Source organism: Peromyscus californicus, unplaced genomic scaffold (assembly GCF_007827085.1).
Source record: "Peromyscus californicus insignis strain IS unplaced genomic scaffold, ASM782708v3 Scaffold_20__1_contigs__length_68692818, whole genome shotgun sequence".
NCBI classification, from domain to species: domain Eukaryota; kingdom Metazoa; phylum Chordata; class Mammalia; order Rodentia; family Cricetidae; genus Peromyscus; species Peromyscus californicus.
Genome location: NW_026294503.1, coordinates 44,966,406 through 44,993,000, shown reverse-complemented (window position 1 = coordinate 44,993,000; position 26,595 = coordinate 44,966,406). Strand labels below are relative to the sequence as shown.

General features: G+C 46.5%; 1 protein-coding gene across 1 annotated transcript in view; it reads right to left on the bottom strand.

Moving 5' to 3' along the window:
• Tab1 (TGF-beta activated kinase 1 (MAP3K7) binding protein 1) overlaps positions 1-23,273 on the bottom strand; it is a 36,312-nt gene extending 13,039 nt beyond the window's left edge. Inside the window, exons 1-5 of the mRNA XM_052748374.1 lie at positions 23,153-23,273; positions 2,501-2,637; positions 1,988-2,141; positions 929-1,015; positions 339-477 (exon numbers count right to left, since the gene is read on the bottom strand). Coding sequence (XP_052604334.1) covers positions 339-477; positions 929-1,015; positions 1,988-2,141; positions 2,501-2,637; positions 23,153-23,185 — 550 coding nt within the window. The 5' untranslated portion in view covers positions 23,186-23,273. The remainder of the gene's footprint in view (positions 1-338; positions 478-928; positions 1,016-1,987; positions 2,142-2,500; positions 2,638-23,152) is intronic.
• Between the last annotated feature and the right edge of the window lie 3,322 nt (positions 23,274-26,595).

Sequence of the window (26,595 nt, the reverse complement as noted above, 5' to 3'; positions counted from 1 at the left end):
GCAGTTCTGTTCCCAGGACCCACATGGTGGCTCACAAACCATCTTTAACTCCAGTTCCAGGGGATCAGATGCCCACTTCTAGCCTCCACAAGCACCAGGCACACATGTGGTATACAGACATACATGTAGACAAAGCACTCATACACATAAATTAAAAACAAAAATAAAATGGATGCAATTCATCCAAAGCCAGGACACCTGCCCTGCCTCATCTGCTCGCCTTCCATCTGGGATTGACATACACAACAGCGTGAGGGGGGAACAGGCCCAGCAGCCCTGGGAAGCTCGGGGTATGCATGCACAGAACGCAGGTGGGTGTGGGGCGGGTGGTGGCTCACCAACATTGGCAACGTAGAGCTTGTTGTTGAGAAGGACTGCCACGACGGCCATGGCCCCTCCTGAAATCTCCCTCTCCAATGCCTTGAGTCTCTCAAGGATCTTCTGATACTGAGGTGGCAACTGGTGTTGGGGCACACCCTGTAAGTCATCAAGAGAGATCAGAGCAGCACAGGTGCCTGAGGACCATCTTACCAATCCTCTCTTTCCCTGAAGATAAAGCATGTGAGGGCCCTGAGCAGCCAAGACAGACAGATGACAAACAGCAAAGACAAAGCCAGGCTGGATACCTGGAGGATGCCTGGGAAGGCCACTGGTGCTTTAACCTGAAGGTGATCCTGACTCTGGACTGAACCAGATAACAGAACCTAGAGAGGCCTTTCCTTCCACCGATTTCTGCTACCCAAAGATGATCCTTGGAAAAAAGCTGCCCACTGCAGGCCAAGAGTCCCATAGGGATACACTCACTGCCACCCCAGCCTCCCCATCAGGATGCTGACTCATGATTCCTCCTGCAGGCCTTCTGAGCCCGTGGGTGACGAGCGACACAGAGGATCAGTGCTGGCACCCAGCAGTACAGACAGGCCATTACCTCTGGCAGCTGGGACTGGAGGCTGGCCTTCTCAGCCAAGGCATCATCGATGGACTCCAGGAAGCTCCTCTCTACCACATCGAAGGCCTGAAGGGACACAGGGCAAGGCAAGGGCTGGCTCAAACAATACCATCACCTCCTGCTAAGATGTCCCTATGGAGAGTAACAGATCCACGGCATTCATGGCAGATCCCATGTGACGGGTGGGTGACACACATCATTTCTGCCTCACATGTGGGCCTTCCTGTCCACTGTTTGACAAAGACCTTTAGCTGTGGGATGGGAGAAGGGTGCTACCTAGGCAGCCTGCGAAGGAATCAGAGAGGCAGGAGCAAGGGCCAAGTCCTGTGCTCAAGACTAGTGAGGTGTAAACTCTAGCGCTGCACACTGGGGTTCGTGTGAAGTGAGAGACTCTACCCACAGCACCAGGCTCACAGGAGTGCTTGGTCAATGAGTCTGTGGTGACATGGAGACCTCAGCTGAAGAGGCCTTGGTCAGGACCTGATGGTCACTGGGGAAGCAGAAAGCTTCCCCTGGTATAGCCTCTGCAAAACTCCAGTCTAGGAGCCCTGAGGCAATGGAGAACGGGAAAAGGCTGGGGCAATTTCTCAAAGACCAAGAAGCCTTCCTGGGTAGAAGGAAATCCCAGCACACCAACAAAAGAAACACAGCCCTGGCCAATGAGGTGTAGGCCAGAACCGGAGTGGGGATAGTTGCTGAACATGCAGGATGCCGTCAGCACTGGAGAATGAGCACCTAACCACATCCCAAGCAAAGAGGTCACTGGTAAGGACCTTATCCTCCCAGGGCCTCCATTCTCCACTCCAGGTGATGCCTCCTCCCAAGTCAGCCCTGCTACCAATGGAAAAGCTGCTGCTCCCCGCCTGCCCTAGACTCCTGGGGGGCAAGGAACCCTTGCTACTATCAACTGTACCCGGAATTGATCTTTGGTAGGGGATGAAAAAGCAGGTAATCTTCAAATCACCCTGTCCACATTTAGAACTGCAGGGCCCAAGTTCCAGAGAAGAGAGGCTACTGGCAGCCAGCCCAACCCCTTACCTGCAGCAGGACCCGCCGCACATCAGCCTCAGTGTGTTCAGTGTTGAGCTGACCCAGCAGCAGCTCTGCAGAGAGCCTCTGGGCCACGAAGTTGGTCACCCGGTTGCCATCATAGCCATTGAAGACCCCATACAGGAAGCAGTTGTTTTCACTTCTAACAGAGGGAGGGCAGGAAGAGGGCTGAGACCAGGGGCATGAAGGTGATGGGGAAGGAGGAACGGAATCGGGGAGGGGCTAAAGGCAGAAAAGGCTTCAGGTATTCATCTAGGCCCCACATGGTGGCCATCATTTCACTATGAAAATGACCTGCTTGCTGATCCTCCCTCTCAGCCTACTCCATCCTTACCCCATAGCAGGCCCTTGGCTTAACTAGACATGGAAAGGACCACAGTAGTGGTCACTTCCCACAGGCCCCACTTCACAGGCAAGCCTCGTACACAGTAGTGGCAAGACAGAATCTTTTCCTGCTCATGAACCGACTTTCTCTATCCAATACAGCAATGCCACACGTACCTGAACTTGAGCCAGTTGTCCTCTGGAGGGTGGCTCTCGAGGCCCTTACCATCAGCAGAATAGCTACGGTTGGAAGCTGAACCGACTCCAGAGAGATGACAGAGTGGCAGGTCATCCGTCCAGCTTGGCTGCTGCTCCTGAGAAACACCAGGCAACTGTGAAAGCCCGCCATCTTCCCCAGATCCCATTGCACCTGCTTCTCCAAGTCCCGGAAGATGGTTTTGTCTGGGAAATGGCACTTCTCTGAAGAGACCCTTACAAAAAGGTTTCCTGTTTTCGTGGTGTATCCACAAACTGGTTCCCATGGAAATCCTAAAACGGCAGCATTCCCAAGTGGAAAGCTCAGCATGGCTTCTCAGAGAGAGCTGCAATACAAGGCGGGGAACGCTAGTGCAGCACACAGGCCTAAGCCCAACTTAGAGGACTCTTTGGTCACACTCCTCCCACAAAGGTTCTGACTGGGCAGCACGAAGGAAACCAACTGCAGAACGCTGCCCCGGCGGCACAATGCCTGACCTGGGTGCAGCCTGGGTTGTCTGCGTTATAAACAGCTTCCCACACATGCTCTCAGGAAGGTAGCTGGGACCTGGCCTTCGGAAACTCCAGCCTGCAAGTCAGTCTGTCATCCTTCCTGATATGGAGGCCTCCACCTGTGTCCCTTCCCATCTCCCCCACCACATCTTCTCCAACAGCTGCGGCCTGAAGGACCATGCACACCCTTTTTCTTGTCCACCAAGTCTTCTGGGATCACCGACTGAGGGGTCACTGCCTAGTGTACTCATACTGCACCCTGGTTCCATCTCTCATGCCTACAATTGACTTTTATCCCATCCTACCAGATCTCAAACCAAGATGTTTTGCAAAATAACTGCAGACACTCTCTCTCTCTCTCTCTCTCTCTCTCTCTCTCTCTCTCTCTCTCTCTCTCTCTCTCTCTCCAAGTTTTGGCCTAAACATCCAATTCTTTTTTTTTTTTTAAATACAAGATTTCTCTGTATAGCCCTGACTGTCCTGGAACTCGTCCTGTAGATCAGGCCTGCATCTGCCTCCAGAGTGCTGGGGTTAAAGGCATGTGCCACCACTGCCAGGCAAACATCCAAACTCTTAATTTTGTAAGGTTCCTAGAGGTGGCCCGTAAGCATCTGTATCTTCTTTTATTTCTTTCTCTTCCCCTTTCCTTTTGGAGGTAGGACTTATTAGTAGGCAAGACACAGCAGTAGGAAGCAGCACAATGGAAGCCCTCGTGAGTGCAGGACTCAGGACTATCTGACCCCATGGTCACTGGGGATGGGTTGCTTATCAGCCATGTCTTCGTGTTCATGTGCAATAAACTGGAGAAGACCCTATCTGGCAGCCAGGGAACTTGGTCTTGTGCAAGGCCTCAATTATACATTCTCTATCCTGCAGTTAGGGAGGATGGGCAGAAGGACCTGGCTAAGGTAGACTGTGGCCAGTGTGCCCTGAGGCTCCCCAAAGCACCCTGCATATACAGCTGAGGCCTAGACTGAGACAGCATAAGATTAAAGACACAAACACCCACTGGAAGGCTATCTCAAAGGTCCAGAAAGCAAGTACCCACACGGCAGGCATCAGACCTATATGTGGTACACACGCAGGCAAAACATTCATACATATAACATAAAAATACTTTGAAAAAGTTGGAAAGTTTTATTGAAATATTAAACAATTACAACCACCAGATGCAATTTCTTACATGCTAGTTTTCAAAAAAGGTGTAAAACAGCTGGGTGGTAGTAGTAGATGCCTTTAATCCCAGCACTTGGGAGGCAGAAGCAGAGGCAGGTGGATTTCTAAGTTCACGGCCAGCCTGGTCTACACAGAGAAACCCTGCCTCAAAAAAAAAAAAAAAAAAAAAAAAAAAAAGGCAAAAAAGAAAAAGAAACGAAAGAAAAAGATGTAAAACCACTTCAGCTGGCTGCTCCAGATATGGAAAGAGCTAGCTTCTGTGGCAAATTTCACCTTCTGCTATTTACATAGTGAGAAGTCAGTTTATAGACATACACATCCTCCGATTTTAATTGCTTTTATACCACATTCATCTATTTCAAAGCTTTTGTTCAGTATTTAGTGCCCTGGAGCCACTGTTGCAGGGTGTGGGAGTCTGTTTTATTTTAAATGATCATGTAGTGAAGTTAATCTCTTTGGGTGTGTAGTCATGCTGATACACTAGATATCTGTATTACTACCTCTGGTCAGGACACAGAATGCCTGACACTTCACATCCCTTGGGAGTTTGCTCCACCCACCCCAGGCCTGACACACTGGCCTGTTCACCATCCTGTGGTTTTGCCTTTTTAAGAATGGCATCTGTCAGCCGGGTGGTGGTGGTGCACGTCTTTGATCTCAGTACTTGGGAGGCAGACGCAGGCGGATCTCTGTGAGTTCAAGGCCAGCCTGGTCTATAGAGCGAGATCCAGGACAACCAGGGCTACACAGAGAAACCCTGTCTTGAAAAAAAAGAAAGGAAGGAAGGAAAGGAAACAGCACCTGCCTAACCTGCTCTGCACTTCCAGTTGGCTTAGGCCTCTGGGAGTCCCCAGTGCAAGGCCATCTGTCAAAGCATGTGGTTGGTGTACAACCCTGTAAGGCTGGCTTCTTTTGTGCATGCTGCCCTTGAGATTCAGCCACATTGTTGCTTGGATGCAGTAACAGCTTGCTCATCTTTCCCATAGTTCTCTTTTCTCATTGTTGGACAAAGGAGGAGTCTGCTTATCCCCAATGCTCTAAAGGACTACATTTGGGCAACATTCATGTGCAAGCTTTTATCTGAGTTTAACTTTTCTTTTTTTTCCTTTTTTGGTTCTTTTTGAGACAGGGTTTCTCTATGTAGCTTTGGTGCTGTCCTGGATCTCATGCTGTAGACCAAGCTGGCCTTGAACTCAGAGATCCACCTGACTCTGCCTCCTGAGTGCTGGGATTAAAGGCGTGTGCCCTGCCTAACTTTTCATTTCTTTTGGTAACTACCTAGCTGCTTGGGTCACAAACATCTACTGGAAGGCTGACATGCATGTGGTACACACACATACAAAAACAAAACACCGGCCGGGTGGTGGTGGCACATGCCTTTAATCCCAGCACTCGGGAGGCAGAGCCAGGCGGATCTCTGTGAGTTCGAGGCCAGCCTGGTCTACAGAGCGAGATCCAGGACAGGCACCAAAACTACACAGAGAAACCCTGTCTCTAAAAACTAAACAAACAAGCCGGGCGGTGGTGGCGCACGCCTTTAATCCCAGCACTCGGGAGGCAGAGCCAGGCGGATCTCTGTGAGTTCGAGGCCAGCCTGGGCTACCAAGTGAGTTCCAGGAAAAGGCGCAAAGCTACACAGAGAAACCCTGTCTCAAAAAACCAAAAAAAAAAAAAAAAAAAAAAGAAAAAAAAAAAAAACTAAACAAACAAAACACCAGGTCCAATTAAAAGGATGTTTAGCTTTTTCTTTTAAATTTCTTTATAGGGCCGGGAGTGATGGTACACACCTTTAGTCCCAGTACTTGGGAGGCAGGCCAGCCAGAGCTGATGACCCTGTCTCAAATATGACAGAGAGATAGGTTGATACTTACTATTTTAAACTTATGTATTTGTATATGTGAGCAAATACCCTATGTGCATGGCTGCTCCTGGAAGCCTAAAGGGGGAACTAGAACCTGAGGCGTGGTAAACCACTGGACAGGGGTTCGAGGAGTAAAATTAAGTCTTCTGGAGGAGCCAACAAGGATTCTTAACTGCTCCAGCCCCTGGGTGTGTAGCTTTAGCAGAGCAGCTGCACCACGTGTACTCTGGCCAGCAGCAAGCACTCCAAGGGGACGGCGTCCTGGTCAGCACTGGGTATCATCTGTCCGTTCTTTACTTCAGAGACTCTATAAAGTATGCCTGATCTCGTGGGGTAATTTGCATTTCCCTAACACTTAATGATACTAAAACATCTTTTTACTTGCTACCCACAGGTCCTCTCTGGCAAGCATTTTATTTTATGCCTCCTTTTGAACTGTATTGTTTAACAACAGAGTTCTGAGAGTTCTTTATATATTTTGCAGTACGGTCCTTTGTTGACTACATGATTTGTAAATACTTTCCCAAGTCGGTAGCTTGCCATTCCATTTACCTCATATTGGTTTTGGTAGAATAAACATAAATTTTTGATGATTTCAATTTTATTGATTTCTTCCTTTTATGGTCTGTGCTGTGAGTCATATCCAAGAGCTCCTTGAGCAGCCTAGGCCATGAGAACCTCACATTCACTAGAAATTTTACAGTTCTATGTCTCCATTCGAGACCTCTTTTGAATTAATCTCTGTAGCAGGAAGCTCCAGGTCAATGTCCCTCTGCATATAGCTGTCCAATGGTTCTAACACCACCCTTGAAGATCAGCATCCTCCACTGAGTTACCATCAGACCTCTGCTGTGTTTCTGGACTCTGTTCTGTTCATCTCTGTGATGAACATTTTATCCCTTCAGCTTTGTTATAGGACATCTTAAATTCACCTGTAGCACCAGTGATTCTCAACCTTTCCCATGCTGTGACTCTTTAATACAGCTCCTCTTGTTGGTTGTAGTGACCCTAACCATAAAATTATTTCATTGCGAGCCGGGCGGTGGTGGCGCACGCCTTTAATCCCAGCACTCGGGAGGCAGAGGCAGGCGGATCTCTGTGAGTTCGAGGCCAGACTGGTCTACAGCGCGAGATCCAGGAAAGGCGCAAAGCTACACAGAGAAACCCTGTCTCGAAAAACCAAAAAAAAAAAAAAAAAAAAAAAAAAAAAATTATTTCATTGCTATAATTTTGCTAGTGTTATGAATCGTATGGAAATATTTGAGATGCAGGATCTACAGGTTGAGAACCGCTGACCTAGGATTTCTCTTACTGTATTATTTTTTCTCTAAGACTGTTTGGCTAGTCTAGTTTCTCTGCCTTCCCATGTAAATTTTAGAATTACTTTCCCTATATGTCTGTGTGTGTGCGCACGCGCGCACACACACACACACACACACACACACACACACACACACACACACACACACACACACGTCTTGTCGGGAATCCAGGCCTACAAGTACCAGCCTGTAATTCCAACATTTGAGAAGCTGAGGCAGTAGGATCACAAGTTTGACACCAGGCTGGGTAACACAATGAGACCTTGTCTCAAAAACAAATGAATAAATGATTGCAATTACTTAAATCACAGGCCAGCCTGGGGAGAACTGCCATCTCCACTCCACCAAACTCTTGATCCATGAATATGGTATGCCTCCACACTCATTCATGTTTTCCTCATGGGATGTTCGCTTCAGTCACAATTTCACCCCAGGATGTGAAGAGTCTCTGGGTCTCCCATTAGTCCTTGAGGATTATATCTAAAAGTTACTCTGGAAATGAAATGGCTCAAGTTCTGCTTAGCTCTGGTGACATTAGGTCAAGTGAGAGCTGTGGTGATATTTTAATTGTGCTGAAATATGAACTTTGAGTTCTGAAAAAGCTGATTCTATAATCACTCATTTGCTAGAAGTTATGGCCATCATGGGTATACCTGCACAAATTAAACTGACAATGCTCTGTGGGAGCCCGTTTTCAGGTTCCTCGTGGCTTTACCCAGCAGGTCCGCATAGAGGATGATTAGGGCCACGGGCCTGAATGCAGGGTGTCTGAAATGGTCTGCACTTGGCTGTGCTGGGGGAGGAGGCCTTTCGCTCCACCCCTTGGCATCTCTATAATAACCCTGGGGCAGAGACAGTCAGGGCCCTTGGAAAAGGTTCCATTCCCTCTCGAGGCTATCCTTTATTTTCTATCTGTTTATCTCCGCAATATAAATCCTTCTATCTAATATTTCCTGCTGCTCGCCCTCAAGAAAACTCTGGGGAACTGCGGGGTTGGTGGGTAAATGCCCCACAGAATGGCACCATGAACAGGGACTAAAGAAAAAGGAAAATAATAGTTTTATTACAGAGTTTTTGGCGAAAGTGTGAGTCAGCCCTGCCAGTGGAAAGTGGCATGCCAGTGTATGTGTATATATATATAAAATTGAGGGGCAGGGGTTTTATCCTCGAGAGAAAAGGAAAACGTACTGGAAGGATATCCGATGCTGCAGCGCAAAATTCCCTTCTGTCAAAATTTTCTATCTTCTATCCCTTTCTCAATTTCTGTGAAAAATAAGTATAAGGTATAGTATAGTAATATAGTATAGGAAAAAGTGTAAGATCGTGTAGGAAAAAATAAGTAAGGCAACTAGACAGAAAAACTCTTCAATTTTCTAATTTGGGGGGCTATGAACGCAAACTGGGGGGGAAAATCTTTGAGCTTTATGGGTAGTAAAAAAGCTCTTCTTTGAGCTTATGGGGAAGAAAAAGTTTCCTATGGAAGATTTTGGCCTAGGGACAGCTGAAATGCTAAGGCCAAGCGGCAGGAGAAAGTGATTTCTCCCTGAGGCAAAAATGCAGGTGTAAAAAACCAAAAAGTTTAAAGTTGGGAAGCTTTGGGAAAAGTTGGTCTTTCTCTCTTGGGAAAAAAATCTTAAAGCTTTTCTTGAAAAATTCGGAAAAAAACTCTAAAAAGCTCTAAAAAGCCTTAATCTTTCTCAAACTAAAAGATCTCTTAAACTTAAAAACTAAAGCCTTAACTTTCTCTCTCAGAAGGACAAAAATTAGAATCACCTGAAGATACTAGTATGGGGACCACCTGTGATAAGTTCTAAGGGAAAACAACAAACCTCTTAAGACAGCAAAACCTGGGGCTGGAGAGATGGCTCAGTGGTTAAGAGCACTGACTGCGGGCGGTGGTGGCGCACGCCTTTAATCCCAGCACTCGGGAGGCAGAGACAGGTGGATCTCTGAGTTCGAGGCCAGCCTGGTCTGCAGAACAAGATCCAAGACAGGTGCAAAGCTACACAGAAAGAGCACTGACTGCTCTTCCAAAGGTCATGAGTTCAGTTCCCAGCAACCACATGGTGGCTCACAACCACCTGTTATGAGATCTGGTGCTCTCTTCTGGCCTGCAGGGACACATGCAGGCAGAATGCTGTATACATAATAAATCTTAAAATTAAAAAAAAAAAAAAAAAGACAGCAAAACCTCTCTAAGCTCTCTTTCAAGCTTTAAAAATCCTCCCGGCAATGCAGAAGACAGGGCAAGTTCCTAAAAGCCTGTCTTTTAAGCTCTATCTCTTCAAGATAGCAAGACAGTGGGTCAGAGTACCCTGGGGGAAATGCTTGGGAGAGTGTGAGTGAAGAGCCATAACGAGCCAGCCCAATAGAGCAGGAAACTTTACCTGAGAAAAGCAAAAAAAGCCAAGCTTTTCAGTTACAGCTGAGCTGAGGCATCAAGGCTTTTGTTTCTGAGTGAGCTATGAAAAGGTGCTCCTAATCTTCCTAACGAAAAGATCCCCTGAAGCATTATACCTCTTCTGAGCAAAAACCCAGAGGCAACTGGCCAGCATCTCTGAGTTGGAGTGCATTTCGGGGATACTAGGGTTCCTGCAGCTGTAAACTTCCTGGAGCATAAGCTGAGGTAGGAAGGTGCTACTGAACAAACAAAGCTAAAGCCGGTGGGAACAGCACAGTTGCCCGCTTTTCTACAAGTCCCGGGTTGATAGGTCCACAGCTGCAAAAAGAAATCTGAGAAAAGCTTTCCTATCAGAGAAAGGACCTTTCTGGGAAAACAGTAAAGCTGAACTGTGTCTGAAGCAGTTGTGCTGCTGAATCAGAACGCTGTCTGGGGAAAGAGCCCAGCCAGGGCAGAACAGAACTATCCAGGAGTAAAGCTTTCTTTTCTATCAGAGAACTTTTTAAATTTCACGTAAGTTTCTTCATATCTAAGACAATGTTCAGTGTATAAACTGCTTTCCCTGTTTTAAGGATTTTAAAGTGGTTTATTTGCTCTTATAGGTAGCCTTTTATCTGATCTGAGTTTTCAAGAGGTAAGATTAAGCTTTCTAGCATTGCTTTAAGAAACTTCATTCTTAGGGGGCTGGAGAAATGGCTCAGTGGTTAAGAGCACCGACTGCTCTTACAGAGGACCTGAGTTCAATTCCCAGCAACCACATGGTGGCTCCCAGCCATCTGTAATGAGATCTGGCGCCCTCTTCTGGCCTTCAGGCAGAACACTGTATACAAAATAAATCTTTAAAAAAGAAAAAAAAAAAAAGAAACTTCATTCTTAGCTGAAAAATTTTTGGACAGTATCACCATCTTTAGCTGAAACAATACAGAAAAACCTGAGCTAACATCAAAAACGGTGAGGTTTAGAATACTACTGTAACTAAAAAGATCTCTGTGAGAACAAAAGTTGCAGAGATGCTTGTTTAAACTAAAATTGTTAACTACAAAAAGATTTTTGTTATGGATTTCTTCATATTTGGAAGGCTCGTACCAGAATTTATCATTTGAATTTTGGGACTTAATGAAATGAACAATAGATTTCACTGCAACGGGACAATTTTGAGTTTACTTACAGTAATGACCTAGAAACTGTTTTCTGGAATTGTGTTAAAATGCAACTGTTTAGATTAAGAAATTTATTGTTTCTACCTTGACTCAAGTTGCAGTTTTTTGTATGCATATATGCTGGTGATTCATGAATTGTTCTGTGTTAAAAATGCAATTGTTTTGTGGAACTGTTTATATAAAAATGTAATTACTTATGGAACTGGTTTTGTGTTACAAATGGAACTGTTTAAACAGAAAAGTTTGGGTTTTCTAACTAGGCTTGAGATTTTGCTTAAAAAATTATAAAGAAAAGGGAGTTAATATTCCTTAGTCTATTTAATTTAAAAAATTGTTGAGTGGATTAATGTCATATTTTGTTAGTAAGAAATGCAAATGGGGTATACTAAGAGTATACTAAGAGACTATTTTTAAAGTATAAAGAGTTTTATTAAGAAACTGCTTTTGGATGTTTTGCTAAAAGTTTTCAAAGTGTTAATGGTTAGATTAAGAATATTGCTTTTCAATATGGGTTTGTAGGAATTGTATGAGTTTGGGTTTTCTTCTAACTAGGTTTGAGTTTGTTTTAAAAATTATAAAGAAAAGGATGAGTTATGAGTGAATTAAGGTTGAATGTATGTTCGCAGAAATTATGTTTAATTTATTGATATTAATGCACCCTGGTTTTGTGGAGTTAAGGAAATATTTAAGTTTGTGAATACATCAGAAGTTTTTCCTATGTTTTGTTAGCAAGAAAATTCAAATGGCTCTATTAAAGTTGTAAGACTGAGAAAATTGTTATCTATAGCACCATATATGTTAATTCAAATGGTTCTGTTAAGAGTTTGCTTTGTGTTGTAAGACTGGAGAATTGTGACTATGTATAGCAATTGTACCCATACTAGCACCCCTAAATGATGTAACCTTGTTTTTAAAAACTGAGCTTGCAGAGGGGCGGGCACCTCCTCCAGCCTCTACTGTGTTGGATGGCTTGACGAGGGCCCTGCCTCGGCTTGAACTGCTTCATTAAACCTTGCTTTTGCATTTCGGTGAGTTCGTGTCTCTGATGGTCTCTTTGGGGGTCTTGCGCCAGGGCACAACATGGCATACACCTGTAATCCCAGCACTGGGGAGTCTGAGCCCCTTGATAGCCCTCTCCCAGGGCCTGGGAAGAATCTAAGACCAGCTAATAATCTAATCTATGATGTACATGATGAAACTCTTTAGTTTTCTCTCTACATAGCTTCTTTCCTGTTCTTATACTTAGCTCCTCTCTGTCCCTTCTCCTCCTGTCCTCTCTTTTCCGTCTCCGTCCTCATCTTCAGCCTCCTCCTTCTCCATCTTTGTTCCTTCCCCTTCCTCTCTAGAACTGGTCCCTGTCTTACCAGCAGCCTGACTCTTACCTATTCAAAGCAAGGCTTCCAAGCTCCCTACAAGAGCCAAGACAGCCAACTTCATTTGCAACCCAAAGGGAAGTGAATAGAGGAAATGGGGTCAGATAAGGCCTGGAATAAATCAGAAAGGGAATTTATGTGCTCAAAATATATCCTTATAAGTGGTTAGGTGAAACGTTACGAGTCTATCATAAATGTGCTCAAACTACAATCTTACAGGTGGTTAGGTAACGAGTCTATAAATCACTAAAATAAAACTGCCTCTATTTTCCTATGCTGCCATATACTGGCAGGGCGGGGTAACTCTGCTAGGAGCTAGGAATTCTGCCTCAAAGCTACATTGCACCTGGTATGCAAAAAACCCTTTTGTTCTGAGTCAAGTGCTCTGGGATGCCATTTGGGCTGTGAGAGGAAGGAGGGTCTGAGCTTCATTTGCACAAGAAACAAAGCTATGCCTAGGATGCTAGGGAAGAATTTCAGGTCAATGCACTGTTAGTTCTTGGAAGCATACTCAGCATAAAAAGAAAATCACTGCGGGAATCAGCTAATAAATACACAAAGGCTAAAATACCAAGACTTCTTAAGCCATGGCTTGACCTTCGGAAAAGTCCTTGACCTTTCCAAGTAGTAGCTGATAGTGTCTGGATTCCATACATTTTCCTGCGGCCTGCAGCACCACCAAGCCTAATTTTCTGGATTTGATCCCAGGACTCAAATGGTGGAAAGAGAGCCAACTCTTACAAGTTGTCCTCCAACCTCCACATGCATGTCTGCAGACACACGCACACACACACACACGCACACACACACACACGCACGCACGCACACACACACACACAAATAAAGGAAAAATTTTAAAGAAAAAAGCTAGTTGCTACCATGTGCAAATAAAGGACACATACACTTATTGGAAAACCTGCCTTGGTGTTACTCAGGAAGCAATGCATGGTGGGAACCCAGGAAGATGCTCTGGGTGGGTCGATGTTGTACTGACCACCAAGGCCATATTTAGCTGATAAAGAAATAACAAACACTCCCAAATCAAAAACCTGTGAGCATAACAATGTCAATGTACCCAGTTGGTACCTTGACCTTCAGTAATTACAACTCATACACTATATTTTTAAAAATCTCTTTTTCAGGGGCTGGAGAGATGAATCAGTAGTTAAGAGCACTGACTGTTCTTCCAGAGGACCAGGGTCCAATTCCCAGCACTTATATTGTGGCTCACAACCCTGTGTAATTCCAGTCCCAGAGGCTCTGACTGATGCCCTCTTCTGGCGCCCACAGGCATTGCACACACCATGCACAGACATGTTTACAGGCAAAGCATCCATCCACAAGAAATAAAAATAAACTTCTTTTGTAGGGGGAGGTTTGAAACTGGGCCTCACTGGGTAGCCATGGAACTCCTTGCTATGTAGACGAAGCTGGCCTTGAACTCAAAGAGATCTACTTGTCTCTGCCTCCCAAGTGCTGGGATTAAAGGCATGTGCCACCATGCCTGACTCTAAATCATTGTTTTCTTTTTAATTTGATTTTTGCAATGTTGAGTCAGTAAATTCTGGAGATTTATCCTTTTACTAGCTGGCAAACAATATTTTTATCAAGACTTCAGTGCCACTGTGCACTTACACAGTCTTTGTTTATCTTGAAAAAAGCACCCCAAAACCACGTTTACTGCACTTTCTTTTCTTTTTGTATGTGTACAGGATGAGTGTATGTGTGTTCACATGTCTGGGTGTGTACGGGGCAAGGGGCTAAAACTGACATTGAGTCTCCTTGATTGCGCTCCACTTTATTCACTGACGCAGGATCTCTCACTGAACCTGGAAGACACACAATTCCAGCCAGTCTTGGTGAGTGCTGGGATTACAGGTAGGTCAACACACAGCATCTGCTTTTACATGGGTGCTGGGGATTCAAACTCTGGTCCTTGTACAGCAAGTGCTTTATCGACAGAGCCACCTCCCCCTAACCGATGTTAGAAGTGTATACATTACAAGTGTATACTTCAGTCTGTCATAATGTCGATGCCAACATCTCATTTAGTGGCTAACCCAGAGAGGAGCAACTTCCATTTTCATTAGAATACAGTAAGGCTGCCTACTTTCTGCATCAACTTAAAAACGTTCAACTGGATGTGTGAGCCCAGACAATTAGAAAGAAAAAAGAATGACAGTGTAGAATGTGACCAAGAACTAAAGCCTTTTCTCCCTGCAGGTGACACGGTGACACTACTGAAAGCCCTCAAGAGTAATGATAAAAGTAAAACAAGGGGAAAAAAATCAAGTGGCAAGATAGAAACCACATGCCGGGTGCAGTGGCACACGCCTTAAACCCTGGCACTTGGGAGGCAGAGATAGGCAAGCCTGGTCCACATAGTGAGTTCCAGCACAGACAGGGTTACAAAGAGAGAACCTGTCTCTTAAAGAAAAAAAAAAAAAAGCAACATATGAGAAAGAAGAGCTTTGAGTCAGGGAAGAGGCAGCCAGCCTCTCAGGGCAAGCACACACCCACTGTCAGATAAAGCCAGTCCTTCCTGAGAAGTCTGGCAGGTTAGTGTCCCCCAATCACACTCCTGTGGAAGACTTTTAAACCTACATTCACATAGGTCACATGACACCTTAACAGTCCGTCCAGCCTTCCAGAGTACTGACAGAGCTTTGAACCTCACCCTGACAGGCCAACAATCTCACACAGCTGTGAAGCTTGTTCAGCCAAAGCCTTCCACACAGCACTTCAAAACGACGTCTAAAACACTGCCCTGACAAAAGGTAGGGGAAGTAAACTCACCTCTGGCAGAAGGGGTCCACACCAAGAGTTTACATTCCTTGAAAAGTCCACCACGGAGTCAGGTGTGGTGGTGCACGCCTTTAACCCCAGCACTCGGGAGGCAGAGGCAGGCGGATCTCTGTGAGTTCGAGGCCAGCCTGGTGTACAGAGTGAGTTAGAGAGCAGCATGGATTATTTAGAGAGATCCTGTCTCAACAAAAGACAAAATTCAAAACAACAACAAAGAAAAGCTCAAACAGAGTGGGCAAAATGGCTCGGTCCCTTGCTTCCAAGCCTGGAATCCCGAGTTTGAGCCCCAGAATCCATGCACGTGGTGGAAGGAGAGAAATGACTTTAAGTTGTCCTCTAACCTCCACATAACATTCATGCACCCCATCCCACCCCTCACTCACAAAATTAAAAATAAATAAATAAAAGTGGAAAAAAAAAAGCAAAGCCCAATACATTGATTGGGGCCTCAAATGGAGAGGCTTCTGGTCTTACTGCCACAATCACAGAGATGAGCACACCCTGAAGCCAACTACTTACGCCAGTGCACCTTGCCAAAGGAGTCCCACTTACTTTACATTGGCCATCCTTTTGTTTGTTTTTTTGAGACAGGGTCTCTCTCACTGTGTAGCTCTGCCTGTCCTGGATCTCGCTCTGTAGACCAGGCTGGCCTCGAACTCACAGAGACCCATCTGCCTCTGCCTCCCGAGTGCTGGGATTAAAGGTGTGCAGTACCAGTACCACCACCACCACCACCACCACCACCACCACCACCACCACCACCAGGCTCTACACTGGCCATCTTTAAGCAGTAAGTTCCTGGCCAGTTTGCCTTGGCTTACTAGTGAGATAAAGACAAAATTTTACCCAACAAGCAGAACTGAAAGCAAGCATGGGAGGCAACATCCACCTGTTTGCATTTCTCAATCTTACCCACCCCCAGTCCCTGCTCCAATCCACCTTGGGAGCCACACATCGTCCTCAATAAATTATACACTTCCAATTTTACATCTGACCTCGGCCAAAGGCTGAGATCCATCTAAAAGCCATCAATCCACTTCCAATTTTATCAGTTTCTCAGATGACTTTGTTTTGAATGCAAGTACTTTTCCAGTACTATAATAAGTGGAAAGCCAGTGTGACTTACAGTATCTGGAAGACAAAAAAGTGAAAATCTACTTAATCTACTGCTTGTCACGGACTCGGGAAGAGCAGCAAGTGCTCTTAACTGCTAAGCCACCTCTTCAGCCCATTATCTAGGTTTTAAAAGAGATTAGCAGCTAGATCTAGCACTCAGGAGGAAAAGTAGAAATATAACCACCACAAGTTCAAGGCCAACCTGGTACAGACTAGCCAGGGCTAGTCTTGAAACTGCCGTCTGCTCAAAGGGGGGAGGGGGGGCTTCAGTGGCATGCACACACAAATTAAAACAAAATAAGTCTTCTTTTAAAAAAAGAAAAAGACCAGCAAAAGTCATCAAAGTAATGAGAGCATGAAAAGACCAAACTGAGCCCTCCTTCTCTTGACAGCATCTGGAGTCTGAAGGGAACTGAAAAGCAAGCGCCTTCCCAATCAGTAACCATCTCTTTGCTGCTTTTCCAACACGTACCAAACCTCATAATGGAGACACGGGCTCCAGGAGAACACTAAGGTCCCCCCACCACCCCGATCCTGCTTCCATTTGGCTTCAGCATAAGTACGGGGCATTCCACTATCAGGTCACTAAGCGTGTGGCCTCTGGCCACTGTCATGCTATAACCTGGTACTGTTAAATGGTTGACTACTTGAAGGCCTTCATTACTCAAGTGTGATCATTGCTGGAGATGTTACAAGGCAATTAATGTGCTTTTCCTTAGTAGTACAGGTAATTCACCTGTAGTACACTGGCCTCATCATAATAGTGCCTTAGGCCTTGTGACAAATGGGCAGTTTCTTCTGTACTCTGGGTGCTCCTTCAACAGGGGGCCCAGTCACCTTGGGCCTCAGACACTGATTTAGTAGCAAGTAGCCAGAGAACGCCAGAAGGTTGTACCAGTGTGAGCCAGGGGTATCTGGTCCTCCCTGACTTTACCGATCCACTTGCTGTACTGTGGCTGAGTAAGCTCTGGGCGTGTTCTCCTATCCCTCTCCTATTCTGCCAGGGACTATCCATGAGAAGCATCCCCAGCGATTCTATTAGCATGTCTGCCAAGTCTCATCCTTCCTCCACACTGCTGAACAATTTTTGGAAAGGTCACATATTTGCTACTCACACAAACCACCCACTCCTCCGCCCCTGCACTAACTGATGCATAGTCTCTCCCACGTCCCCAAATGCCAGGCCCGTGAGCTCAGGGGGCGCTAGCCTTGGGGAAGCTGAGAAGGGGGTGTTTCACACTCCAAGCCCCAGCACAGAGCCATATATACACACACACATACACACACACACAAACCAACCATGACTCCTCCATCATTCAAAAGAGCTGTTCATAAAATTCAACAGAAAACGTGCTAAGAGAAAAGACCACTTCAAAAGACCCAATTCCAGCCTAATTTTGAGAGGGTGTCCTGCTATGGTTTGAAAAGTAACCCTTGTGTGTGTAGCGTCAGAGGCTTCACATACACCTGTGTGTATTTATTTAAGCAAGAGTTCCTCACATTCTCATGCACTCTTATCGAAATCAAGGAGCGAAGAATTGTCCCCACTCGGACTCATCTCAAAACTCTGGGCAGACAAGTGGACAAAGCCCCGTTCCCAGTTCAGGCCACAGCTTGAATATCAAATTATGGTATGAAAAGGCTGAGTGTTCTGTGGTGAAAGCAACCCATTGCTAAAGAGACCAAAAGGAAGCTTGGAAGGGAGAACAATGTCCCTGGGAAGATGGCTTAGGGTGGGGGACTGCAGTTTCTTCTCTCCACAAAACCTCTTGTGTGACCCACTTCTCTGAGGCCAGCTCACTCCAGGCTCCCACTGCCCTCTAGAGCCTCCATCAAATACTCTCTGTGCTGCTGCCAGTCTCCACGATATATGCTCAAAGGACTACTAACTGTGGTGTGGTCTCTGCGGACCAGCACAGCAGCTGGACCTCGTTCCTGATGGCTGGTGAACAGCTACAGGTGATGACCTAACCAACTTGGTTCTCCACGCCGTCCCATTCCCCCCCCCCCCCCGCCCCCACCCAGTGTCTGGGGATGGAACCCAAGGCCTTGTGCACACCAGGCAAATACTCTTCCACTGAGCTATATCATCAGCCCTGGATTTTTTTCTTCTTCCTAAATAGATGTTTTCATTTCAGTGGACAAACTTGTTTAGCAACAAGGTCTCATATAGCCTGACCTTTTTGCTCCTGCCTCCCAAGTGCTAGGATTACAGGCTTATGCCATCAAGCTCAGTTTAATGAGGCGCTGGGAATCAAACCCAAACACTACCAATGGAGTACACCCACCAGCCCAGTACTTATTTAAGGTACACCAGAAAAAAATATCTACGTAGCACCTGTGATTTAGTAAATATAATTGCTCAGGACAAATCTAAGTCTAAAAATGATTTCGGGTTGATATTCTTTTCTTTTTTAAACTCTATATCTATATGAGACATCATCTTACTATGTTGCGAGGTTGGCCTCAGACACCTGGTCTCAAGTGACCCAGAACTTCCAACTTAGCCTCTGAGGCCGGTATTACAGTTATGTGCCACAGTGACAAACCAAACCCTCAGTTCTCCTGCCCCAAAGGCATTCCTGTTCCAGGGCTCCTTACTCCATGTATGGCAACAGGTGATGCTCAAACAGCACCCTGGAGTCTTTGGCTCGTCTCCATCGGCCACGTACCTCACAGGCAACTCCATTCACCAGTAACTGTCAGCTGTCTCCAAAAGGCAGCCACACTGATATTTCCCACCCACTCTATCATCCTGGGCAAACCAATGTTCTCTCACACCAGCCAGATGTTCAGCAGGCCCCAGGCTTCCCCTCTTACCACTCAAACCCAAGAGGATTTTTTTCTCTAACCAAAAATCAGATGTCATCAGGCCCCTGCTGAAATCCCTCAGAAACTTCCCATCACCTGCAGAATCTGAAGGCTGTAGCAGCAGTCACTAAGCCAATAGTGCCGTTAGACTATGGTTATTTCCCCAAGGGTTCCAGCCACACTGGCCTCTTTGAAAATGGCACTCCTGAAAATGGCAGGCTTTCAAACACGTTATCCTCTCCCACATCCCACCATGTTGTTATTATTCCTACCACCGTGTTGGAAACGACCCTGCCCTTCTGTTTCTGGACTTCAGGGTGCACTAGATACTATAAATTATACATAATCTGTATTCGCTGTCTGCCACCTGGCTCCTTCACGAGAATATAAGCTTCATGAGGGCAGTGTCCCCAGCACCTGCACGATGCCTGCCACAGGAGGGACACTCAGACACTTCAGGGGACCACTCTGGGCAGCACTAAGGCAGAAGTTGGTGGTTGAGAGTAGAGGGCACAGATGAGCACTAGGGAGACCAGGAATGTTAAGCACGCATGGTTGTCTCTTCACTGGAAGGGCTGGATACCAGTTTCTGCCTGAAGGGCTGAGAATGAATGTAGTTGAGAGTCTGGTGATCTGTGCTGTCTGTAGGGCCAGGCCACAGCTCAATCTCCAGACTACTGTTTATCCCAGACTGCTCCTCCCTAGACCTTTATCCTGAGCACAGTTCCTCAGTCAGTAGAACTAATTCTCACGGACTGCAAAGAGTTCTGACGTAGTCACTCCTTGAGCATTACTGTGATAACTGTCACCGGGAAACTTTTTTCCAAAGTTGAACTGTACTTAAATATGTCTAAAATAAATTGCTCAGTGTCAGACTCTAGAGGTTTGAACCAGCACCAGTAACTAGGTCGTGTTGAAGCGGAATTCCTTCTTGCTTCACTCACTCAGATGGTTACTCTGTTGGCCCTGGTGTTTACAGAGCCCCCATAGCTGAGGGTAACCAAACTTGGAGAGTATTGTGACAGTTCATTTAATAGTATCAATTCTTGGGGCAGCCCTTCTGGATTGGAGAAACTGCTATAAGGGACTTGGTTTTTTCAGGCCACAAGGGCTGGGTTTTTCTTTTCTTTCTTTGTTTTTTGAGACAAGGTTTCTCTGTGTAACAGTCTTGGCTGTCCTGGAACTCATTTTGTAGACCAGGCTGGCCTCGAACTTACAGAGATCCGCCTACCTCTGCCTCTCAAGTGCTGGGATTAAAGGCGTGTGCCACCATCGTCCAGCCCGGCTGGGTTTTTCTAAAGCAGCTTTTTCTCAGCCTGTGGGTCTCGCTGTGGGTCTAAGGACCCACAATGGTTGCATATCAGATATTTACATTAAGATTTATAACAGTAGCAAAATTACAGTTATGAAGTAGCAATGAAATAATTTTATGGTTGGGGGTCACCACAACATGAAGAACTGTATTAAAGGGTCACAACATTAGGAAGGCTGAGAATCACTGGTCTAAAGTTTCCTTTAAGACCACTTTTCTGAGCTCGCTGTGGTGATGCATGTATTTAACCCCAGCACTCCAGAAGCAGAGGCAAGCAGATCTCTGAGTTCAAGGCCAGCTTGATCTACATAGTGAATTGGAGGCTAGTCAGTGCTACATCACTATGTTGGAGTCTCAAAACAAACAACCAAAGAAACAAATTCTGTACTAGAGGGATGGTTTAGTAGTTAAGAGCACTTGCTTGTCTTCCAGAAGACCCAGGTTTAGTTCCGAGCACCACATGGTGACCTACAACTGTCTAACTTCAGTTCCAGAGAACCTGGTGCCTCCTTCTGGCCTCCACAGGCACCAGGCATGCACCTAGAACACTTATATGCAGGCAAAATACTCGTACACATAGAATTTTTGAAAAATTAATTTAGCCTGGTGGTGGTGCACAGCTTTAATCCCAGTACTTGGGGGGCAGAGGCAGACAGATCTCTGTAAGTTCAAGGTCAGCCTGGTCTACAAAGTGAGTTCCAGGATAGCTAGGGCTACACAGAAAAACCTTGTCTCAAATAATAATAATGAATTAATTAAAAACAAATGAAATACACATACACAAAGCTATCAAAAAAAAAAAACCTCTTTTCTTCAAAAGACCTTTTAAAGTACCACACTGCCTAGAGAGGGTAGGTAAAAATCCCTTAGCATACCTTTCTGCCAGATACTCTACCAACCTGCCAAGTATGAGCCCACCACCAGCCTATCCCACAAGCCTCACTACCTCTCAACACACAGACCTATAGCACTGAGCTGTATCTGACCATGATGGGTTATACAGACACCTCACACACATTTAAACCTGCATTCCCTTCGGGTGTCCGTCCTCTCCCATCTTGCAAAAATAGCATCCTTTAAAGCCTCTTGGGCTCTCTGCTGCCTGTCCAGGGCTCCTGACAGAAGTCCACACTGACTATACCTTACCCACTGTGCTATGGCATATGCTCCTGTTCCCAAGCTGGGCTGAGAACATAGTGAGCACGGGCACCTGCCGATGCATCTTCCCACCACCAAGGCCCAAGAGCCGCAGACTAACCGCTTTCCAGGCCATCTGCAGAATACAGGTGTTGGAACTGCTCTCACCAGATTCAGGACAGAGGACAGGTCAACAAGCCCTGTATCCCGCCTGGCCTGGACACTAACATACCCTTGAGGATGGCAGTTATCTTTGCCTGCCCCTTCCCTTACATCAAGATACTATGTGTTAAAAGCTATCCACTCCCCACCCACCTAAGTCCACCAGCACGCAGAGAACACATTCTGGTGCTGGGAAAAGTCTACCTTCTACCTGACTGGAGTTGTTTGGGCTCCATCACATCTAGGAGACAGAGAAGCGATTTGACCCAGGTGACTATTCTCTCCTTAGCAAGCCAACTCAGCATGCATCATTTACTATTTTTTTTTTCCAGCCCCTCTTTCTCTCGGGGCCACAACATATCAATGTTCCAGAGATGTTTTCTACAATGGAGACATTTATCCAAGGGCCTTGCCCTCAGGGACCCAACAAAGCAGAAAGCCAGACCTCGCCATTTCCGGTTTTACAAAGGCCTACACAGGCATACAATAGTAAAGGTCATCCCCCTCCTTCCACTTCTCACGCTTCTGACCCTCAAGAGCAGGCGTGCCATTTCCCCTCTTCCTTGCAAAGCCAAGGCCTAGTTCCAGACCAATTTTCTCCTGATGTTACAAACACCGACCAAGCGCCTAGCATGCAAGAATGGTTAGTGGTGGAGTCAACTCGCTAAGCAGGGGGTCACAAGTCCCTGCCTTCAAGGAATCCACATTCTAGTTCAGGAGGCACAGACATCGACCCGGGGATCAGCGTTCTGGCCGATCCAAAGATCTGTGCTGCAACCATGCACGTGTAACTGTGTACACGTGTGGGAAAGATGCAGGGGCAGGAAGACTGCATCAAACCCGCGGAGGTCCAGACTACCATGGAGGGGTGGCATTCTCACCTTAGAGAAAGGACCCTGAGTGAGGCCAAAGGGAATCTGGTGAATTGGGAGGCAGAACCAAAACTCCAAGTCACCACTTCTTTGAGTAACCTAAAGCTCGGGGACATTTCTAAAAGCAGACTGATTTTAATCCTGCCTCTGCCGTTCACACCCGTTGTGTGGCCTCGGTTTCCTCATCTGTTGAAAAAGAAGTTAACTATTGTACCGAGCTATCTTCTGGTGTTGCTGCGAAGTTTATGAGTGTGAGGCGGTCAACACAATGCCCGAGATACAGCCCGCCTTACATAACCGGGGCTATTTATTATTAGTCCTGTCCGCGCTCCGGATGGACCGCTCGGCGGAGCCACGTCCCCTTCCGGCTCCAGGACGCTCCCACTCCACAGGACCCCGGCGCCCTTGACCCCCCGAAGGCCCGGCCTGCAGCGCGCACGCGCAGAGCAGGCGAGGCGCCAGCCTCCCACGGGCTGCGGGCGCGCTGCAAACACCCACGGATCTCTGGGGCGAGGAGGTCCACACCCTGCCATCTAAAGACAACCGCTCTTGCACCGAGGACACCCCCGAGCTCCCAACCCTCCCAGCCCGGAGAGCGGGTCGGTTTCCTCACACTCTGGAGCAGGCTCCTCCTCTGCGCCGCCATCTTGGAGGCCCCCGCGGCGCGGCAGTCTCTCCGAGCAGCGAAATAAATGGGTGGCTAGAGCGGCCCCGCCGACGGCGTCTCACCCCCCCCCCCCCCATTTATCCACAGCGCCCCCTGCGGAGCGGAGGAGGTGCAGCAGAAGAGCGTGTCCTACAGGCGCGGTTGTCTACTCTCGTCCCCCAGCGGAAAGAATGCGAAGCACCTTGGCAATCTTTCTTATTCCTTGGGGTCCTTATGTGTGCGCTTTCTCCAGGATTCTTTTCTATGGGGATCCCGAGATCCTATTTAAGGCGCTTTGTCGGGGAGGGGGCAGGGGAGAGCGAATGATTCAGTCTACAAGAGCCTTGGGTGACTGCTTGACCTTATAGTGGAGGCCACACGGAGCCAAACTAGTTGACCTTAGCGTTGGGGAAAACTGCAATTCCGAATAGTTGTAAATGCTCAGGAGTGAAGTTAAGCATGGGAGTGTGGCGTCAGCTGGCACCTGACAGGTATTGCTGGTGCTCAAAGCAGGAGTATGTTCCACAGCGGTGCAGAAACTGGATGTGGAGAGTCGAGTCATACTTGTAATTCCAGAATTTAGGAGGCTGAGGCAGGAGGATAACAAGTTGGAGGGTAGCCTGAGTTAGTTCTGGAAGGGATTGACAAATAGACTCCCGAAACTAAGACATGAAAAATAAGGTCCTTCAGCTGAGCCAGCTCAGGGCCCTGAGACAGGGTGTAAAGATAATGGTGGGCTGACACTCAAGACATAAAGATAGTGACAGTGATCAAACCCAGATGGGCCAGCTCAGGAGACCAACAACGGGATGCAAAGAATGAGGCGTGACAGTGGTGGATCTTAACCAGGTCAGATCGAAGCAACCTTAGGGGACTTCCTCTCCAGGACAGCAGAGGTCTGTTACTCTCTCCCCTAGTGAACTTTTAAGGCTACTTTAAGCCTCAGACATATTCTTGCATCTCATACATCTAGGCAGAGTGAATTCTGGGAATACGGGCTCCTTTTGTGGAAATGCCTCCCCTAGGGGAGGGATAAGGGAAAGAGGTATGTAAGCATCTTGCCTGCTAAGATCGATTGGGGCAGTTGATGCTTGGGTTCACTTGCTCTTTCTCTTATATTCTTCCTTGCTTGCTCTAATTAAATTTGATTACTGTGTCCTGCCTGAATTCTTCTTTCCCAAGAGCATAAGAACGAACTGGGACAGACAACAAAGGAAACTGGAGACCTCTCTGTTAACAACTACATAGCAAGATCCTGTCTCAAAACCAGTTACAGCAGAAGCACAGGGCCCAAGGCTGAAACAGATGGAGGAGGAATGAAGAGAATGTGGCTGCAGGCTGGAGGTGGTGGTCACTTGGAGGTCGAATGGAAAGTTACTGGGCTATGCAGGGTATGGTGGTCCATGCCATTAATTCCAGGCCATGGGAGGCAGAGGTAGGCAACTCTGAGAGTTTAAAGCTAGGCTGATCTACATAGTGAGTTCCAAGACACTCAGAGCTATATATAAAGAGACCCTGTCTAAAAAAAGAAGAAGAAAGAAAGAAAGAAAAAGAAAAAGGAAAAAGAAAAAAAGTTACTGGTTGCTAAGCCAGCTCTTGACATGGGCCCATTGGTTCTCTGACTGAGGAGAACAGAGTAAAGTTTTATGGAAACTGAATGGGGACAAAAAGGTCAAGTAAAAAGGATTATTGTAGGCGATCAATGATAGTAGTTGACTTCGCTGGTGGTAGAGGGTGGATTTTATTTAAGATATAAAATCACTGGGGCTTGGGTATTGGTTTGGGGTAGTTTGAATTGTGTACTCTAAAAGTTCAGTTCTTGGAAATGTAAACGTAAAACTCATCTAGTACTTGGTCATGGTCATTGAGGTAGGGTCTTTGGGAGATGGATGCATTAGGATTAAATGAGGTCAGGGCCCCATGATGAAATTTGTAGAAACCAGATAACACACTTACTCCTTCAGGTGATACTCTGCCATGCCATGATGAAGCAGAAAGGCATTGGATGCAAGTGCTGTCTCTTGGACTTCCCAGCCTCTAGAGCTTTGAGCCAAACACAAGTTCTATTTTTTATATCTTCCAGTCTCACCAGGCATGGTGAATACTTGCCTGTAACCCCATCACTTGGGAAGAAAAGACAAGAGAATCAGAAGTTCGATACCAGCCTGTACTACATGACACCCTATTTCAATAAATAAATAATCCAGTATCAAGTATTTTGTTAAAAATAACAGAAAAAGGCCTAAGGCAGTGTGATGGGAAGAGGTGTCAGAGATCCCTGCAGATTTTTCACAGGAGCAGGCAGGATTACAGGGAGAGAGAAGGGAGTGAGCTCCATTCTAGCATGCTGAGTTTGCTGTGTTTTGGAGATGAGAAGTGAAGTCAGTGGAGGCTAGAGCTCAGAACAGAAGCTGAGCCTGCCAAAACAACACAGATCGTACAGCTGAAGGGGCAGGGTGGTAGGGTGGGCAGGGTCCAAGGAGGAGTGAGCAACAGTGTGAGAGCTTTGGGAGAGATCTGATTGGCAGGTAACTCCATTCCATTTAGAAGCCCTGAGCCGAGATCATTCAGGTGGAATAGTGTGAGTTGCAGTGCCTGGAAGACTGGCTGGGAATAGAGACATGGAGACCTCAGAGTAGACGGTTCTTGAGTTTGTGGATGGTGAATAAGAGACAGAGAAGGAATCATGGGATTGAAGGGGGACTTTTATTTATTTATTTTTTCTCAAGACAGGGTTTCTCTGTATAGCCCTGGCTGTCCTGGAACTCACGCTGTAGACCAGGCTGTCCTGGAACTCAGAGATCCACCTGCCCCTGCCTGTCTCCCAAGTGTTGGGATTAAATGTGGACACCACCACACCCAGCTTTTGTTTGCTTGCTTGGTTGGTTTTGATCCTAGGTTTTCTTAAGGCTTAGCAAATGTTTGCAACATCAAATTAATTAAAGGCCCAAGCAGAGAGGAATCAGTATGCTGACAAATGAAGGAAACTGAGCCATGCCAGTCTCATGGTCCCCAAGTGATTAAGTGCACAGCTCGGAATACAGCTTGGAGTTCTCTAGCTGCCCACAATCATCTCTGTTTCTCCAGAGATGGTGAAGATAACCCTGGACTCAGCATGGCACTTGAGAGAATGAGCATTAAGTCAGCACCTTCTGTTTGCCGGGTTCTGAGCTTCCAAAGACTGGATGATTCATATAAGGAGGTCTGCTGACCCTCTGTATGCCTATAAGCCATGCTCTAAAATGGGTCTCATTTTCCCCGGGACAAACCGACGTATCACACTTATCAGTTCAAGATAAGCTTCTACTGCAATTGCTGGTCCTGAGAACCATTTAAGGCTGGCTCACCGTCTTATCATGGGTATCCAGATGGGCAGGCTGCCTTTGGGTGCACACATTTTCTAGACCATC